Raw genomic sequence first — 19,841 nt, 5'->3', positions numbered from 1 at the left:
CCATGGCTGGGAGCTGGCAGAGTAGAACGGGCTGGGACCAGGCTGCTCCCGGCCCCCCCCAAATCCCCTGGGCCACTCTGGGTCTGTGTGGTCCCCAATTTGCCCCCCCCCACAGCTCCTGCCTACCAGACCCTGGGTATGGGGAGGCCTGGGGCCCCACACATCCCCCCCGTGGGGGAGCTGCATAGGGCTAGAGACGGCCCTGGATATGTGCTAAGCCCCAGCCCCTCATGAAATTCAGCACCTAAATCTGGACTGCAGAAAGGGGACTATCTCTGCTAGCAATCCACAGATGGGAACCCCTCTCCTAGAGACAAGTGGCTTAGGTGCTTAAGCTCTTTATTGTGAGAATGAGTTATGATCCGACCTTACATCACACAAAATGGACAGTGGCAGGGATCAGAGTCAGTGGACCAGAGAGACTCTTGCCTGCTGCTTATGGAACTCACCTGAGAAGTGGGAGACCCAGGGTCCGGGAGACCCAGGGTCCGGTCCCCCTGCTACAATAACTATTTAAGTATTTACCGAAAATGAAACAGCTTCAACAGGAGAGAGTGAGAGCTACACATCAGAATATCCTATGGCTCAGTAGTTAGAGCACTGTCCTAAAAGGCATGAGACTCCCCTCTTCAAATCCTTTCCCCCAATCCCCCCGACAGACTGGGAAATTGAACCCCCATCTCCCACACACCAGGTTGGTGGTCTAACCACTGGGCTAAAAGTTATAAAGGGATGTGGGGGCACCTCCACCACAGGCCAGATTTTGAGTTGCATGTGCGCAATCCTACCAGATCAGACCTTTTAGGCAAGATAAGTGCTCTTTCCCTGGTTTGTGGATCGCACTAGGGCTTAGTCAGAACAGGTTTCTGGGCACCTAGAGTGAGGCAGCAGCATGCATGTCCAGAGGCAGAAACTTAGGCGCGTAGGAAATTTTTACCCTGAAAACTTAGGCACAGCGTGAGTTTGGGTGCCTGTGGGGTTAGGTGGCAGCCAACTGTGGGTTTTGCGGATCATAGTAGAGTCTAAAAATGGGACTTGGGCACCTAAACCCCAGAATTAGGCACCTAACTACTTTTGTAGCTCTGATCACTTATCAAACATTTTCGGGTGGTAGGCAGACACTAATTCTTACCTATTTCCTAAATAAAGAACCAATCCAGCAAACACTTAGGTACATGTGTAACTTTAGTCATCTAAGTAAAGTGCTTCAGTGTACACAGGAACAGGGCTAACCTTCGTTTTCTAACTATTATAAATAAAGTGCCAACTATCTCCATTTGCCCCTCAACCTAGCAATCATTCATTGGCTGATCTTTTTTTACAGCTATTGTGGCAGAAGTGAGACTGAGGAAGGAGTGAGTAGTGGCTTTATGGATCGATTCAGGAAAGGAATTCCACATCTAAAGGGCTGCTTGGAAGAAGGTGCACAGACATTGTGCAAGAAGCTGACAGGTGGACAAAGCTGATATTGTTGGCGGGGGGAGGGGAATGTAGGGGGCAATGCAGTCCAAAAAAGAGCAGACAAGTATGGAGGAGACAAGTTGCAAAGGGAAACTGAATTTGATACAATGAAATGGGGAAACCAATGAAGCTATTAAAAGAGGAGGACGATATAGTCAAAGAGACGGGCAAGAAAGGTGGCCTTAGCAGCAGTATTCTGAATGGCGTGGCAGTGGTAATGGGAGCATTAGGGAGGCCAGAGAGATGGTGGTTATAATTGTTAGGGTAATAGATGATGAGGGCCTGAATGAGACTTAGCTTTCTGGACAGAAAGAAAAGGATGGATTTTAGAAATATTTTGCAGGAAGAAGCTTCAAGAGAGGCTGCTGTGGACAGGATATTCCTCTGCACAGAAAAATATTACTATGGAAAAAGTGAAGACTAATGAGCTTTCTGATTAGTCCGATGATTACACCTCAGCAAAGCTTCCTTTTTCCACCAGTTCCCGCAGAGAAGAGTAACTTCCTGTGAAAACTACTTTTTCACATGAAGTCTACGAAGAAAGAAAGTAAATTTAATATGAAATGACAAAACAGACCCCTCCTCCCTCCTTGTCAAGTATAATGGAAAGTATGGTTATTCAAAGTCTGATCATCCAACCAGAACTGCATCAGTTGCACCATTCTCCCCATGAGGAGCCCTTTTGGCTTCAGTGGGACTCTGCATGATCCACCCACGTACATCGAATCACTGGAATGAAACCTAATGGAAAGTTACCTCTGTTGAAATGTTGCCAAGATAGACTACATTAACTAAAGAACATTAACTAAACAAGCAGAGTCCTGTGGCACCTTATAGACTAACAGACGTTTTGGAGCATGAGCTTTCGTGGGTGAACACCCACTTCGTCAGATGCATGCATGCATCTGACGAAGTGGGTGTTCACCCACGAAAGCTCATGCTTCAAAACGTCTGTTAGTCTATAAGGTGCCACAGGACTCTTTGCTTCTTTTACAGATCCAGACTAACACGGCTACCCCTCTGATAATTAACAAGTTTCCACTGGATAGGATTCCATGCTATCAGCAGATAGAGAATTTAGGAAATGCCTTGGCCTTTTTAAATAGCTTTAAAAGCTTGGTCCTTACGACCAGGTCCAATGCCCAATGATTTCTATGGGCTTTGTATCAGGCTTTTAATGAGAAGAAAGTACTGCACTTTTATATGTACCCGTTTGTGTTAATGATCCTGTGCAAATATTCAGTTGTAATATTACTTTTGGAAACCTTTAATGCTGTTTTGTAGTTATTTTTGCTAAAAGTTCTAGCATTTTCATTAATAAAACACAGCATAGTGTGAATTTAGTCATAGCTGAGAATCAGCTTGCTGTACAAATGTGTGTGAAAATGTTTAAATTAGGAAATACCAACATTAAGGTACTGACCAGTCACAGACTTACCAGGAAGCAATCCCTGGTGGCAGCAAACTGTGGGAAAACATTTGTTGACACCAAGTTTTGGGATTTTCTGGGAAGGGAGGTTGGTTCTTATCATTCCTATCAAAGAGAAGAGACAGTTTCCAAAATACAGAACTAGAGAAATTATCTGAAATTGATAAGACTCAATGTTGTGAATTAATAACAAAAATAGCCATAAAGAGTCAAGGAAGAAATAGTTAAAAGCTCTAGTTATGATACAAGCTTTCTAATGAAAATGAAATGAAGTTGATACTAGAAACCCTTGGTGGAATTAAGTTCTTCTATGATTCCAACTGCCCATTTCCATCAATGGAAGGAACTGGTTAATTAATATATGTGAGTTTATTTCATGGTGAGGAAAAATAATTTTCTCTATAGATTAATAAACTCTTTTAATTTAGGTATATAAATTATCGCCATAAGACATCACTCAAAGGAAATGTATTAAAGACAGTTAGTTCTCAAGGATCTGATTCTGAAAAGCACTGAGAGCCAAATGCAGTTAATGCAAGATTAAGGGTAGCTAATCCTTTATATTCTACAAGAAATGAGCAAAAAACTATGTGAGTTAAGGAAGGAAGGAAAACTGGCTCACCAGCATGTTTCCTTTTCTCCTAAACCGGTGGAAGTCTCTCCCTTGGGAATCCACATTAGCAGAGCACGTGGCATGGAAAGTAGACATAGGATGACTGGCGGCTCTCCACCAGATTTTCCACATAAAAATCCCACAAGCTAGATTTAGTAAATTATTCCTTTGCACTATGGAATTCCTCACCTTGGTGGTATATTTCTGGACAGACATAGTTGGAGGAGACTGTAACAACACAGCTCCTGCAAGAACCTAAATATGCTTTCCAGGGACTGCAACAAACCAGAAGTGCAAGGTGTGGATGGCTCTGGTGCCAAACGGATCCCTAAACTCTGCATACATCTTGGGAGATCTAACAGTTTAAGGGTAAAACCTCCAGTTTCTTCCACGAACGGACAAACTCTGCCACAGCTCCACTGCTCTAACACCTCCCCATCCTCCTCCTCAACCCCAAACTGGAAGAATTCCATGGATACTCCAATAGTTCCACCTCCCTAGTCACAAATAACCAGAGCAGGGAAGAATGGGACCCTAAATGTATCATGTGACTGAATCTCACTCTATGTCTTTTGCTCTGGGCTACTGCTGATTTGAAATGTCTATATAAAGATGTCTTTGCATTAGGAATAATGTCTTATATATAATTTTGTAGATTTTATTTTAAAAACTCAGTAGACTTCATAACATACAGCAATGATCCAATGAAACAAATCTGTAGTTTTAATTAGGCATTGAAATTAAATCATTAACAATTCCAACTATACATTTTATTTCCTAAAAAGGTATCGTATAGAAATATTACATCCTGATCATTAGAGACCACATAATCTCAACCTTTGACTTATCTTTTTCTATTGTCCCATAAGTAGAAAGTCTAGATAGGCAATGGACATTGAAAAGACACTTTGTGGGGTAATTCATCTCTGAACAAGTGCTAGGTAGGGACATGTCCTATTCTCAGACTAAGGGATCTTTTGTTAGAAAAATATTATGAAAAAGATTAATTATACATTGATATTTTATAGCTGTCATCCGACTTTAGCAAAAGTTTGATTAAAAATTCATGTGCAAATACAAACTGTTTTCTTTTTCTTTTCTTTCTTCATCACTTAAACCCAATGGGAGCAGTCTTCTTTCTGCATGGATCTGATTCATCATGATATATTAAGCTGTGTCATTGTTACTTCACTCTTTGGCTATTTTCCCTGCAAATTTAGAGACAGAAGATCATTCAATTTATTGTCATATGCTTCCATGCTATATTTTCTCTATCTCTTATTAGTTTTCAATATTAAAAGGACAACACCAACTTAAAAACACACACTCTTCTTTTTGTGGATGCTTTTCCTGCCATAGTATTGTTCACTGTAGGTAAGTGATGGGAAATGGCTATAGAAGTTATGCCAAACCAAAAGCATGCAACCGATATGCAGTCTTCCTAACTAGCATGGAATAAAGATAGGTTGGGTCTATAAAAAGGCCAGAGTTTCTGTAATAAGGCAGGCAGGTTCAGCGATGGTCTCCCAAACACACCTGTGCCCCTCAACGACTGGACCTATATAGCCTGTGTCTGAACTGCACAGTCCGCCTGCGAAGAGCAGGAGCTACTAGGGGCAGGGACTTGCCTTTTGGCTTATCCTAAACGTGAAGAGTTGTAGAGTGTCAGTGAGGGCAAGTCACCCTTACAGAGGGGGCAGAGGGAGTTCCCAGGCCAGGCTGAGCACACTAGGTGGCCTGTTTAACCAGCCTTTAGGATCGTCCCTGGCAGAGAGAGCGGGACCGACAAAGGCTGTTCTAAGGCGGAACCTGAACTCAGAAGTAACTTCCGTGGCCCCTAGGACCCTACTGAGCGGGGCTTGGCGAGCACCCACCTTACCCTCTGGGAGCAGCTTCTTTCCCCGGGGCTGCAGGCCCTTCCCTTCCCCTCCCCTGGCTGCCAGCGCTGCACGCTCCGCGCGTGGCCATTGTGACCTTCACGAGCAGCCCGGGCGCTGAGCCACTCAGGATAAGGGCGGCGGAGGGGGAGGGTCACAAAGCGTCGTTCCCCGGCTCAACCAGCGGCTTGGCTGTTACCGAGCATACGTCAGCTCCCTGGGCTTGCCCGCAGTGACCTCGGCCGAAGCTCGGGCTCTCGGGTGGCTGCTGCGCGACTTGCGGTGGCAGGGTGAGCCCTGCTGCGACCCGGGCTGCGCAGGGGAGGGCTGGGCCGAGCCGAGCCGAGCGTGTCGCAAACTGAATGCACGGAAGGACCACACACGTGGAGGCAGGGGACGGAGGGAGATAGATCAGCAAAAACAGGAGTTCCCCACCCCCGTCCCCTCACACTTTGCTACCCCTGAGCCAGTCACCAGAGGCGCGGAGGGGATAGGGTGACTAGATAGCAACTATGAAAAAACGGGACGGGGTGGGGGGTAAATAGGCGCCTATATAAGAAAAAGTCCCCCAAAACGGGTGGTCACCCTAGTTGGGGCTAGAAGCAGCCTTTAGATTTACAGGAGTATATTCCCACCAGAGCCGGGTTTGTAGGCAGTAAAGGCAGTCTGGTGAGACTCAGCTACCTGGCCACGATTTCGGGTATTAAAGTAGCCTGATCGCTTAGCTCGATATTCTGGACTTCTTTGATGGAGCTGAACAAAGTTCCAGAGCTGCAGCATTAATTGCATTAATGCTGCTGGATTTACCAGGCGTGTGGGATAGATGCAGAAAAACTGCTTGCCCTGGTGCACCTTTGAAGTTGAATGGCAAATCAGTACCGCAAAGGAACACTGCTGCCTTCTCCGACTCCACAGGGGATGAGAGGATGCCAGGCAGGAAAGGAGGTAAACGCCTTGACTGAAGTGGACCTGAGTCCTAAAGACTGGTGGCTCCTTTCTGATTTATTTTTTAATTGCTCCTATTCCTCCCGTCAAAGAACCATCATCAATCTAAAGCAGTGGTTCCCAAACCCATTGCCTAATCAGCACACAGCTGCAGCCCATGTGACATCAAGGGCCAAACAGGTAGTAGTGTATATATAGTGTGGATTTAGCCCACCACCGCACATGGAGAGCTGCTGCTGCATATGTGGCCCACAATGGTAACTAGGTTGAGAACCACTGATCTAAAGTTGATAGAGAAATTTTAAACTGGACTTCCTGACATTTTTAAATGTCTTCCACTGTCACCTTAGTGTCTTAATCCAAATTCTGACTCAGGTCATTTTACTTGTCTTACCTAAATTCTCCCTGCCATTTCAGATGAATGTAGTATTTTTTCACTTCTTGTTGAAACTTTCCTTTAAGTTTGTAATATGCTGTTAACCAGCTGACAATTCTACCTCTAAGGCAGTAAAACTTCAGTGATGGGTGAAGTGATCAGTGTTTTAAGTCCTTGAGGTCCCCTGGTGATAGGTCCACTGGTGAAACACATGACATTATGCCATTGTCATATCATTCGCTTCTCCCCTACCATTCCTGAAAATCAAAAGTTAACTTGCCTGCCGCAAAGTAAAGGGCTAAATCAATGGATTCTCTACAGCACTATTACTGTTTGGTGCAGAATACCTCAATTTTTCAAATTAATGCTGATGTCAATGGAAGTTGAGGGCTCTCAGCATCTTATTGGTTTGGGCTGTATAAGAGAATTAAGCCCTCAAAAGGACATGATGGTCCCTTATTTATTTATTTTCCCTTCAAGTCCAGTGATAAAATAATGGTCTGTTTCTTCATGTCTGATGTGTTGAAAGGCCTTGATCGATCATAAATTTGAGGAGAAGGCAACCTCTTGGAGACGAGGATTTAGTTTTACAACTGGCAAGTATGTTACCATGTAAAAGAAATAGAAAACAACCAGTTAAAATACACTCAAAATACTTCACATAAAACCTTCAGCCGACCCTACCCACACAATGATACATGCAAAACAGTTAAACAAAATACCTAAACCGTGATAGGATGATGTTTTCAGCCTCTCAGTTCTCATTCCATCCATGATGTTTAAAAGTTGTTCCAGTGGTTTTTGCTTTATTTTTTGTAAAGACAACATTCCTTTCCACCCCAGTGAACCCAAATGAAACCATTCTTGTTTCTACTTGAACATCAGTTGGGAGTGAACTTTTTCCAAATATTAAAGATACAACATTATAGGAGACCTCTGGGTTTCCGGCCGCCTTTTTTTAAAACAGTTAGCACGCAAGAATACCTCCCTAGACATTGGAAGCTTTTGGTGAAGGATGGGTGTATCAAACTTTGAATGGTAACATCTAAGAAAGAAAACATCAGCTTTCAATATGGGTCCAGAATCTCTGGCAACCTCTGGTGAAGGGTAGATTAGCTGTCCATAAGCTACTGCACCAAATACATGCAAAATCTTAAGGGGATGGAGAGGGTATTTTCCCTTTTTTCCCAGTTGCATAAATGTTTTTAAAGTGGTTCTTGAAAACTGTAAGAGCCTTTGCCATGTATTAAAAATGCAAAAATAAATGAAGCTCCCCAAAAGCAGAAAAGAAAAAGTCCCAATGTAGCTGCAGATCTCCACCCTCGTTATAAGTATCCTGACCCTTGGCTTATTCCTTTCTCCTCAAAAGTCTGGGGAAAGAGAGATGGCTTGCAGTGTGCCTTTAACATCAGCTGATTTGGATTATTTCGGACTAAAGGAGGGTATGAATTCCAAAGTCTAGGGCCCGTCATGGAAAATGTTTTGTCAGCAGGGAAAATGCCTCTCAAGCCAAAGGGTCTCTTGTTTTCATGGAAATGCTTATGCTGTCACAAATCCATCTGACTTTGAGATAGAGATATGAGAAAGTAGGAGGAATAGATAGGGCTTTATTTTATAATTATCAAAGATTGTTAGCAAAATAAAAATATGAAAAGGGAAAAAAATCACTTTTAGGAAGGATACATTTTCATATGTGAAAGAGCAAACAGATTCCAGTGAAACAAGACATTCAGCCCAGCAGTCATCCCACAAAATATTTGTTTTGTTTTTTTCTTTCTGATTAAGTTACAGGGTGAGTCAATAGATTTATAGATTTTGTGCCAAGCAGTTAGAGTTTCATGACTTTTCAAGGATGATCTAAATTAAGGGTTGTTACTCCTTTTTCACAGTCCATAAATTTGTTACAGAAAAATATTTTAAAGAATTGTATCTTTTCATCTATGCAAACTGGACTTCAATCCACATCTGGACTCCTTGTGATAAAGACCTTTATTTTATACAAAAGTAACAAGATGCAAAACACCTTTACAACTCCTACAAAAGTGAAGTATAAGCAAAAATATCAATTATGACCTGTACTCATAACTTTACAAAAGCATTTATCAATTTTATTGACTGCATAATTGCAGTTATATTAGTCTCCTGCAAACAAATGAGACCTACTGTATATTGCCATATTTATTTAAAAAATCGTATGTCCGTAACCCATAAGCAATTTATGACCTTGTTTCCAAAGGGATCTTTTAAAGCAACAGAACACTAAACATTTAGATACTATCAGCAACCTAACATCGAATAATATTCTTACTCAAAAGATAAAGTTGCATTAAGAAATTTCACCTATATATTTCAAATTTATTAGAAAAGTACAGTATTTAGCTTGAAAATAAATTCTGTTATTCCTTGGTCCCTACAGCTGGAGCTATAGCACTGTCTACAAACTGCTACAGTTAAGAAGCTTTAAATCTAACAGTTGATTTTTTGTATTATATTCTACTTGCTGAATCCACCTTACTGAGCCATCTGTACCACAACAGCTTTCCAGGCTTTGTCTTTGTCAAAATCCTTTATGGTATTACTGGAAACCTAGAAGCAAACGGGTTTCAAACAGTGTTTTAGTTAATGATTAAAGCAAGCAAATATGCAGAAAAACACAGAAATAAGAATGTGGGCTGATTTATTAAAACATATAAAAATGTTTTCTATTTTGCATTTAAATAGTGGCTTTCATCCTGAAGAATCCTAAAACACTTCAGAAATCATAACCGTACAGCATCACTGAAGTGAAGCCACCCTAGGGTCAAGGGCATCAACTCGCTGATCAGGGCCAGTTCCAGGCACCAGCTCAGCAAGCAGGTGCTTGGGGCGGCAGGTCAGGCTCTTCGGCGGCGGGTCCCTCGGCCCCTCTCGGAGGGAAGGACCTGCTGCCAAATTGCCGCCGAAGAAGAAAGCAGCGCGGTGGAGCTGTCACTGATCACGATCGCGGCTTTTTTTTTTTCCTACCGTTTGGGGCAGCAAAAACCCTGGAGTCGGTCCTGCCACTGATGCACAACACATTGCCAAGAATGGCCAATATGGAAATTATGGCTAAGGACACTGGGACAAATCCCTATTTTTACTGAAGTGCCACAGGATCTTCAATATCCATGCACACAGATAAAACGGTTACCCACCTTTTAGTAACTGTTGTTCTTCGAGATGTGGTGTTCATGTCCATTCAAAATAGGTGTGCGTGCGCCGTGTGCTCGCCAGCCAGAAGATTTTCCCCTAGCAGCATCCGTAGGGTCAGCCCTGGTGCCCCCTGGAGTGGCACCACTACGGCGCCTTATAAAGGGGCCCGCCGACCTTCCATCCCCTTAGTTCCTTCTTGCCGGCACTCCGACAGAGGGGCAGGAGGGTGGGAATTGGAATGGACATGAACAACACATCTCGAAGAACAACAGTTACTAAAAGGTGGGAAATTTTTTTTTCTTCTTCGAGTGGTTGTTCATGTCCATTCAAAGTAGGTGACTCACAAGTCTAACCTTAGGTGGCGGGGTCAGAGATCACTGCTGAGTGGAGTACTGCACAACCGAAGGCTGCATCATCCCTAGCCTGGTGCGTGATGGCGTAGTGTGATGAGAACATGTGGATGGAGGACCACGTGGCCACTCTACAAATCTCCTGAGTCGGGATCTGAGCCAGGAACGCCACAGAGGAGGCCTGCACCCTAGTGGAGTGGGCCGTGACTGGAGGGACAGGGGTCTTAGCTATGCGGTAGCATTCCCGGATGCAGGTCGCAATCCATGAAGAGATTCGCTGAGAGAAGACCGGGAGCCCCTTCATCCTATCTGCCACTGCGATGAAGAGCTGAGTTGAGCGTCTGAACGGCTTGGTACGCTTGATGTAAAAAGCCAAGGTCCTGCGGACATCCAGGGAATGTAACCTCCGCTCCTCATTGGAAGAGTGTGGTTTTGGATAAAACACCGGGAGAAAAATATCTTGATCCATGTGGAACTGTGAGACAACTTTGTGTAGGAAAGCCGGGTGAGGTCTAAGTTGGACCTTGTCCTTATAGAAGACAGTGTATGGGGGCTCGGATGTTAACGCCCTGAGCTCCGACACCCTCCTGGCCAAGGTGATCGCTACCAGGAAGGCGGTCTTATACGACAAGTACAACAGGGAGCACGAAGCCAGAGGCTCAAAGGGAGGTCCCGAGAGGGCGAAGAGGACCAGATTCAGGTCCCAAGCAGGGGCCGGCTGACGAACATGCCAAAATAGCCTGTCCCTACCTTTGAGGAAACGCCCGACCAGCGGGTTCACAAACACCGAGGTACCCCCCTCTCCCAAGATGGCCGCCAAGTGAACATGAATCAAGGATAGGGAGAGGCCCAGTTGTCTGAGGTGGAGCAAATAGTCTAGGACAATAGAGATTGGGACCCCCAGCGGATTGGGACCTCGCTGACCCGACCATATGGAGAAGCGCTTCCATTTGGCCAGGTAGGTGGCCCTAGTTGACGGTTTCCTATTACCGAGCAGCACTTGTCTGACCTGCTGGGAGCACTGCATCTCCACCGGGTTCAGCCATGGAGCATCCATGCAGTGAGGTGAAGGGACTCTAGGTTCGGGTGGCAGAGGGAGCCCCAGTCCTGCGTGATCAGGGGCAGGGGCAGCATCAGGGGTGCCTGAACAGACGTGCAGGAGTGACGTGTACCAATGTTGGCGCAGCCACGTCGAAGCTATCAGGATTACCCGTGCGTGGTCCATGCAAATCTTCAAAATCACCCTGTGTATCAGGGGGATCGGAGGAAAGGCATAGAGCAGACCGACCCCCCAAGACTGTAGGAAGGCGTCCGACAAAGACCCCTGACTGCAGCCCAGGAGGGAGCAGAACCGTCGGCACTTTCTGTTTTCCCTCAAGGCGAACAGATCTAACCGAGGAAAGCCCCAGAGCTGGAAAATTGAGCGTACCACATCCCATCAGGGGGACTACTCGTGACCCCGGAACGAGTGTCTGAGGGTATCTGCCAAACCGTTCTGCTCCCCCGGAAGATAGAACGTCGTCAGGTGGGTAGCATTGTGGATGCAGAAATCCCACAGCGCGAGGGCTTCCCTGCACAGGGGAGAGGAGCGTGCACCCCCGTTTGTTGATATAAAAGACTGCCGACATGTTGTCCGAGAGGACTGAAACACATCTGCCGGCCAGGTGGGACCAGAAGGTTAAACAAGCCAGGTGAACCGCTCTCAGCTCCCTGACACTGATATGCAACTCGAGGTCCTCCGGCGACCACAAGCCCTGCATCCTGAGGTGTCCCAGGTGCGCTCCCCAACTCCGATCCAAGGCATCCGTACCAGGGAGAGGGAGGGTTGAGGGGCAGCGAAGGGGACACCCATGCACACTTTCTGCAGGTCGAGCCACCACCGCAGTGAGCTTAGCACCAAGTGGGGAATGGACACCACTGAGTCCAAGGGGTCCCTGGCCGGGCAATATACAGTCGCTAACTAGTACTGTAGCGGGCGAAGCCAGAGTCTGGCATGGTTTACCACATAGGTGCACGCCGCCATGTGACCCAACAGCCGGAGGTAAACTCGTGTCGTGGTAATTGGGGTGCTGTGCAGTCTGAGGATGAGCTCTGAAATCGCACAGAACCTGGATTCCAGCAGGTACGCTCTGGCGTGGGTGGAGTCCAGAACTGCTCCTATGAACTCTATTCGTTGCGTCGGAGACAGGGTGGACTTGGCTTCATTTAAGAGGAGGCTGAGATAGAGAAAGGTCTGCCTGATGAACAACACCTGGGTCTCCACCTGCTCCTTGGAGCGGCCCTTTATGAGCCAGTTATCCAGGTAGGGAACTACCTAGATGCCCCGCCTGCGCAGGAAGGCCGCCACGACTGCCATGCACTTCATGAAGACCCTTGGACCAGCTGACAGGCCGAACAGGAGAACCGTGAACTGCAGATTGGCATCGGCCACGACAAACCTGAGGTACCGACGGTGTTGGGGAATTATGGCAATGTGGAAATAAGTGTCCTTTAAGTTGAGGGCGGTGTACCAATCTCCTGGATCCAGGGAGGGAATAATCGAGGACAGGGAGACCATGCGGAACTTGAGCTTTCGTACAAACTTGTTCAGCCACTGCAAGTCTAGGATGGGTCTCAGGCCTTCTTTCGCCTTCGGTATTAGGAAATACCGGGAGTAGAAGCCTTTGCCCCTGAGCTCCTGAGGGTTTTCCTCCACCGCCCCTGCCTCCATGAGGGACTTCACTTCTTGACTTAGAAGTTGCTCGTGAGATGGGTCCCTGAAGAGGGACGGGGAGGGGGGCTGGTGGGATGGGAGGGAAGAGAACTGGATAGAATATCCCCTCTCTACCAGGCGGAGCACCTAGCTGTCTGACATGATTCAGGACCAGGCACAGTAGAAGGGGGACAGACATGACCCAAAGGTAGGGGTAGAAGGATCCAGGGCGCACGAGGCTGAGTCCGCCGCATCTAGGGCAGCCTGGAGAGAGGCTCGGGAGATCAGCTTCCCCTCCTCCACCAGGACCGAAAACTCTGACCTCGAGTCCTCGGGAAGGAGCTCCGTAAACTTCGACATGGCTGAATATGTGTTATGACCATATCGGCTTACAATTGCCTGTTGGTTGGCAATGCGAATTTGTATGTCTGCCGTGGAGTACACTTTTCTGCCAAAGAGATCGAGTCTTTTAGTGTCCCTGCTCTTTGGTATTGACCCCTGAAACCCTTGAGGCTCCCATTGGTTGGCCGCATCCACCACCAGGAAGTCCGGGCACGGGGTGAGTGTACAAGTATTCGTGCCCTTTAGAGGGGACGAAATAGCGCTGCTCCACTCTCTTGGCAGTAGGGGCCAGTGAGGCTGGCGTTTGCCATAAGGTGCGGGATGTATCTGCTATGGTCTTTATCAGCGGGAGAGCCACCCTGGATGGCCCTGAGGGAGCCAGGATGTCTACTACAGGGTCTGCATCCACCTCAATTTCCTCAGCTTGGATTGCAAGGCTCTGAGCTGCTCGCAAGAGCAGCTGTTGGAGGATTTGAGTGTCCTCCAGGGCCGGTGCCGCAGCCGTGCCCGAGACCACTTCGTCCGGGGAGGGAGACGAGGAAATTACATGGATCGGCCCTTCCTCCGGTGCGTGCAGTCCTTTGGGGTCCTGCAGCACACGGTACTGTGGTTGCGGGGTCAGTTCCAATTCTAAATGCGGCACCGCGACTGGTACAGGGGTCGCCAGTGAGAGGCTTGGCGTATCAGGCGGTGCCTGCTAGGCCCGAACTGTAGCTGCTGGCGGTGCTGCTGCCCAACTTGGGGGTGCTGAATTTGGATATGGTAAACCCCTGCTCGGCGACGGTGCCGGTGGAGAAGGCAGCTGCGCCGGGGCCACCGACGCCGAGGAGACCGAAGTTGACCTTGATCGAGGACCAAACGCCTGGCCTACCAACTGGTGGTAGGCCCAGGGGGTCCAAAACAGCCACTTCAAGGGCGGATGCCATTGCTGCTGCCACTGTGGGTAATGCTGGTGGCTCACCCCCGAAACCGATCTCCTGCTCCGCAACCGGCTGGAGCGGTAGGAGTCTGCCTCTGAGTCTGAAGTCTCTGAGTACGAGGACCTGGAGGAGCAGCACCCGGTGCCGTTGGAGAGCGGTGCCGAGGCGGCGGGGAGCCTCTTATCTGGTCCGGTGCCGCCTTAGCAGCGCGGTGCGGGGAGGGAGGCGACAGCACGGCCGGCCTGCCCCTCGATTGTACTGGGGGACGGGCCGTGGTAGGCAACTCCCTACGGTGCGGGGAGGCCGACACCAGGAGTCCCATCAAGTCTGAGGCTGCCTCAAACGCTCCCGGTGTCGAAGGGAGGCACAAGTCTCCGCTGAGGTCCGGGGATCTAGGCCGGTCTGGACTCGACTGCCCTCTCTGTGGTGCGGGAGTCGACAGAGCAGCCGAGGGCTGTAGCCCAGCCTGTCCACTTGCACCCGTGGACGGCGTCGGCCTCGGGTCCTGGTGGGGTGACCGTTCCCTCACCAGCTTTCTCTTCTAGCAGGCACCAGCGACGGTGAGCGGTGCCGCACTGAGGCCGACTTCCTATGACCCAACTCTGTTTGGTGCCGGGTTTTAGATGACTTGGGCTGGGCTCTAAGTCCTGATGCCGGTGCCGGGGCACTCCGCACTGAGGAAGACGTGCTGGGCACTGCCTCGGCCATGGGCATGAATTTCCCGCAGTCCTTGCAGAGTTTAAACCCAGGGGACCCGAGCATGCCCCAGCGGGTGACGAAAACTTGGGGGGGGACCCCCAATTACCCAGAACTATATACAATGACCTAAGTAAACTAACTATAACGTAACTATATACACTGACTATACACAAGGATAGGACGCTGCTAACTTGCTATGCACAAGAGAAGTTCCAGCTAGCCATCACTGGTGGTAAGAAGGAACTGAGGGAGTGGAGGGTCGGCGGGTCCCTTTATAGGGCGCCATAGAGGCGCCACTCCAGGGGGCGCCAAGGCCAACCCTATGGACGGCTGCTAGGAGAAAATCTTCCAGCTGGCGTGCATGCAGCGCGCGTGCACCTACTTTGAATGGACATGAACAACCACTCAAAGAAGAATCATGGATTCCAAAGACAGAAGGATCCATTGTGATATCTAATCTGACCTCTCATATAACATAGGCCATAGAACTTCCCCAGAATAATTTTTTTTGAACTTGAATATATATTTATTTAAAAATCCAATCTTGATTTAAGAATTGTCAGTGATGGAAATCCACCATGACCCTTGGTAAATTGTTCCAATGGCTAATTACCCTCAGTGTTAAACACTGACATCTTATTTCCAGTCTGAATTTGTCTCCCTTCAACTTTCAGCCATTGGATCTTGTTATACTTTTGTCTTCTAGATTGAAGAGCCCCTATCAAATACTGATCCCCAAGTAGATACTTACAGACTGTTGTAAAGTCACCACTTAAAGTCTTTTTGTTAAGCTAAATAGATTGAGCTATTTTAGTCTATCACTATAAGGCATGTTTTCTAATCCTTTAATCATTGCCATGGCTCTTCATTGAACTCTGTCCAATTGATCAACATCTTTCCTGAATTTTGGACACCAGAACTGGACACAATATTCCAGCAGCGGTAACACCAGTGCTAAAAACAGAGGTACAATAACCTCTCTACCTTTACTCAAGACTTCCCTGTTTATGATCATATTAGCCCTTTTGATCTTATTAGCCCTTTTGGCCACAGCATTGCACTGGGTGCTCATGTTTAGCTGATTATTAACCATGACCCCCAAGTCTTTTTCAGAGTCACTGCTTCCTAGGATAGAGTCCCCCATCCTGTAAGTATGGTCTACATTCTTTGTTACCAGATGTATACATTTACATTTAGCCCTATTAAAATACATATTGGTTGTATATGCCCAGTTTACCAAGCAATCCTGATTGCTTTGTATCAGTGACCTGACCTTTTCATTATTCACCACTCCCCCCAATTTTTGTGTTATCTGCGAACTTTATCACTGATGATTTTATGTTTTCTTCCAGGTCATTATTAAAAATGTTAAATAAAGTAGGGCCAGGAGTTGATCCATGCAGGAACCCACTAGAAACACCAGCTCAGTGTTGATTCCCTGTTTACAATTACATTGAGATATATGTTAACCAGTTTTCAATCAATTAAATATGTGCCATAGTAATTTTTTATTATTTTAGTTTTTTAATCAAAATGTAATGCGGATACCAAGTCAAATAAATTACAGAAGTCTAAGCATATTACATCAGCACTATTACCTCTATCAACCAAACTTGTCATCTCATAAAAAAAAAATATCAAGTTAGTTTGACAAGATCTATTTGCCATAAGCCTATGTTGATTGGCTTTAATTATACTACCCTCCTTTAATTCATAAAGTAGGACTTTGGTTTTTAAGATTTCAGCTGAAAACCCTACATAAAGAAGTAAATACTTTGAAGCAGGGCTTGTTCTGTGTTCGTACAGCACCTAGCACAATGGGGCCCTAATCCATGACTGAGGCTCTTAGGTGCTATTGCAATACAAGTAATAATAACTATAAAAGACAATTCAGTTTTACCAAATTTGAAAAGATGATGAAGCTTACTGAGCCTGGCTGGGATTCAAATGTATTGTTCCAGGGAATTTAGGAATATTAATTCATATATATATTTTGAAGTTTTGCAATATATATATAGTTATTTTTGCGATAGATAGAGCATTTTCAAAATAAAATCTTTGAATAGTCTGATATTTAAAAAATAATAATCAAAACAGGTTATAGGTATTATGAAAAGTTCTAAACATCTTTACTTCTGTCCTTAACATTTTTCTTTTAAAAATATTTTTTTCTAAAAAAGAATTAATAAGCACTTCAGTGCTGCCTTCTGTAGCTGGTATGGGGAACAAATCACAGCTTCAAAGCTGCCAAATGTACTAGGTAGGTAGATGGGAAGTAGCAGTGTTCCACTGGAGCAGAAGTGGGTGCTGCTGAGTGAAGTGTTAACAGCTATAGGAAAAAAAGCACGGTCCTTAGTGTTTGGAAGACCTGAATGGAGGTTGGTCTTGGATAGAGACATTTTTAATTCCGATGGCTGTGCTTGTGTTTGTATTCAGTGAGGCTCCTCTCCAAGAGACCAAGCAGCAGTAACTTTAAATCAATTCAACCACGGTGAAACCTCTGTGTTGTTGACCACCTCAGAAGCTGCTTGGGAACTAGACATTCCGGGAGTACTGCATGTGCTGAACACATGCTCCAAAATATGGAGTAAGATATCCACTATATTAATTACTTAAAGCACACACAATGGAGCCCAAGTCCTGGTCACGTCATACTGAGGAGGACAAGAACATTGTCAAGAATTAGTAGACTTGCTGGCTGCAGCTGAATAGGAAGTGCTCCCCTGGCTTCAGGACATGAGCAGCTGTTAGTCATTGTCAAGCCTATCTTTGGGTGAAGGTCAGCTCTGGCAGGGGAAGGTGTGTCACAAGGATGGCCCTTTAAGGGAATTTAGATGCCCATCCCACCTCAGCTGCATGGAGGTGCTTGGGAGGTGGCAGTGCCCCTTCTACACTATCCTTCAGAGAATGCCATATTAGAGGCTTCAGTAGGAACCTACAGCATGTGATTAATAATAAAACATCTTTATTAATTAAATAGCTATTACCTATTTTATGCATAATGGGTCAGATCCCATTTATTCAGGAAAATATACCTCACTGAGCCAACAAAGTTATCAGATGAGGAGTTCAGCAGACCTTAGGACAAACTTCAGAGCTTGCGGAATCCAATGGGATTCATCACATTACACTCACCATACACATTTATTTGTTCTCCAAAAAGGCTTGTATGTATATAGTCCTTCTATACTAATTTTGTATTAGCACCAAATTCTCATAAATATATTGGCTCACTCTTAATTCTACTAAGTCCCGATATATTTCCATAATATTTTTTTTCTGAATAGAAACAGCCAGCAAAAGAGGACATTTATCTTTTTCTTTTAAATTAGTTTAATGAATTTGCTTGTGAAAGGTGCCAAATGGAGAGAATTGAAGATTACTGTACATTTCCCCAGAACTGATACAGGACTAGACATGCAGTTCAAGATTCCTCACATTGTTTAATATCCTCAACCCTAACCTTGAGTGACCAGAGCATAGATTTAGTCACAGCCTAATTTGACCCTTGGCTTCTTTGCTGATACTTCTAACAAGAGTGCCAGTAGGTGGGTTTTTGGGTTTGTTTTTTTTTGGTTTGGTTTGGGGTTCTTTTGGCTGGCACACTTGTCTGCTAGGAACTTACCAAGGGTAGCAATGGATTCTCCATCACTGGCTATTTTAAAATCAAGGTTGGATGTTTTTCTAAAAGATATTCTCTAATTCAAATACAGCTATCAGATTTGAAGCAGGAATTAACTCAGAGAAGTCCTATGGCCTGTGTTATGCAGATCAGACTAGAAGATCACAAAGGTGTTTTCTGGTCTTAAAATCTATGAAGGTCACACAGAAAATCTATGACCTAGGCAGGAATAGAGCCCAGATCTTGATCTTAGTAATGGGCTTCAATCTCAAGGCCCTTCTTCCTCTCAAGCAAACAGCTGGCCTTACCCACAGAAGAAATGTGCAGGGCTGGTGGCTAGAAATAACAAGCATTTTACTTATAAACTGAACAGTTCATTCTGGAAGTAACTGAGAAACAATAAACCCAGCAAATCATTTTTACAGTCACTCTTCATAAGTGTTACCACTCTTTAAGGGTTCCATGTCCCATTACTTATACCACAGAATATCTCAAGTCAACTAAGAAAACTATTACTGTACTGAGTATCCTAATTTAACCAAGCAAATAAGTCATTCTGGGTGAAATTCAGCCTTAGAATGAATAAAAACATCCCTTACATTTTAAAGGGCAATTTTAGGTGATAATTGGGAATAAATTGCTCAAATATTACAGAAAATCATTCACAAACTATAGATCTTATAAAATTATAGTCAGATATTAGACGCTTACCTCCATTGTTCTGTACTCCTGTTTATTAATCTGTGGCATTGCGCAAGATGAATCATTCAGCTTCATTTTTGTCTTGTAACTTACACACTGGATGACAGTGCCAATGGTAAGCATTGCCTGAATTAACAGCATCAGCATCAGAAGTAACAGAAGTATATCATAAGATTGCTAAAAATAAAAATGTGTATAAGTTGTTAGGTGTTTAACTATCATACCTGTCTTTTCGCCTTCTCTCACTTCATATTTTCTGGAGTTCTCCCACAGTTTACAAGTCTCAGTATGACACCTTATTTTTTTCTCTAACTAACTGATCAAATACTTTATTGTTTTGGAAAACTAAACTGCACTGAAAAGTCTTGAACAGAATTGGGTGACGTGTTAGTTTTGGTTTGGTGTAAATCATTTACTTTCTATTCACATATCTTTGACTACCTGGGCATAAAGCCCTCAGGAAACTTGAGCTGGTGCAGAATGTAGTAGTACATTTCCTCAGCAACACAGGGAACTGGGATCTACAAACTCTATTAATTTTTTCCCCAAACCAAGCTTTGAATGAATCCAAGTGTTTACAGGTGAACATTTAGCACTCTATGCCACTGTGCCACTTACTGGTAGGCATCCTAGGAAATTAGT

General features: G+C 45.4%; 2 protein-coding genes across 12 annotated transcripts in view; both read right to left on the bottom strand.

Annotated features, from left to right (window-relative positions):
* Window positions 1-5,621, bottom strand: part of TTLL8 (tubulin tyrosine ligase like 8) — a 65,348-nt gene extending 59,727 nt beyond the window's left edge. For 4 of the 7 annotated variants that reach the window (XM_030549220.1, XM_030549225.1, XM_030549224.1 and 1 more), the window contains exons 1-3: window positions 5,383-5,510; window positions 4,586-4,711; window positions 2,900-2,995 (exon numbers count right to left, since the gene is read on the bottom strand). In XM_030549220.1, the coding sequence (XP_030405080.1) occupies window positions 2,900-2,995; window positions 4,586-4,664 (175 nt within the window). In that variant the 5' untranslated portion in view covers window positions 4,665-4,711; window positions 5,383-5,510. Of the gene's footprint in view, window positions 1-2,899; window positions 2,996-4,585; window positions 4,712-5,377; window positions 5,511-5,579 lie in introns of those variants that run through there. The other 3 variants (XM_030549222.1, XM_030549221.1, XM_030549223.1) reach the window with 3 other exon arrangements.
* Window positions 5,622-8,385: 2,764 nt separating this feature from the next.
* Window positions 8,386-19,841, bottom strand: part of MLC1 (modulator of VRAC current 1) — a 41,682-nt gene continuing 30,226 nt past the window's right edge. For all 5 annotated transcript variants that reach the window (XM_030549217.1, XM_030549216.1, XM_030549218.1 and 2 more), the window contains exons 11-12: window positions 19,209-19,376; window positions 8,386-9,287 (exon numbers count right to left, since the gene is read on the bottom strand). In XM_030549217.1, coding sequence (XP_030405077.1) covers window positions 9,213-9,287; window positions 19,209-19,376 — 243 coding nt within the window. In that variant the 3' untranslated portion in view covers window positions 8,386-9,212. The remainder of the gene's footprint in view (window positions 9,288-19,208; window positions 19,377-19,841) is intronic.

This window comes from Gopherus evgoodei, chromosome 1 (genome assembly GCF_007399415.2).
Source record: "Gopherus evgoodei ecotype Sinaloan lineage chromosome 1, rGopEvg1_v1.p, whole genome shotgun sequence".
In the NCBI taxonomy this organism is placed as follows: domain Eukaryota; kingdom Metazoa; phylum Chordata; order Testudines; family Testudinidae; genus Gopherus; species Gopherus evgoodei.
Note: the sequence above shows the minus strand (reverse complement) of the source record. Positions and strands in the feature narration are given on the sequence as shown.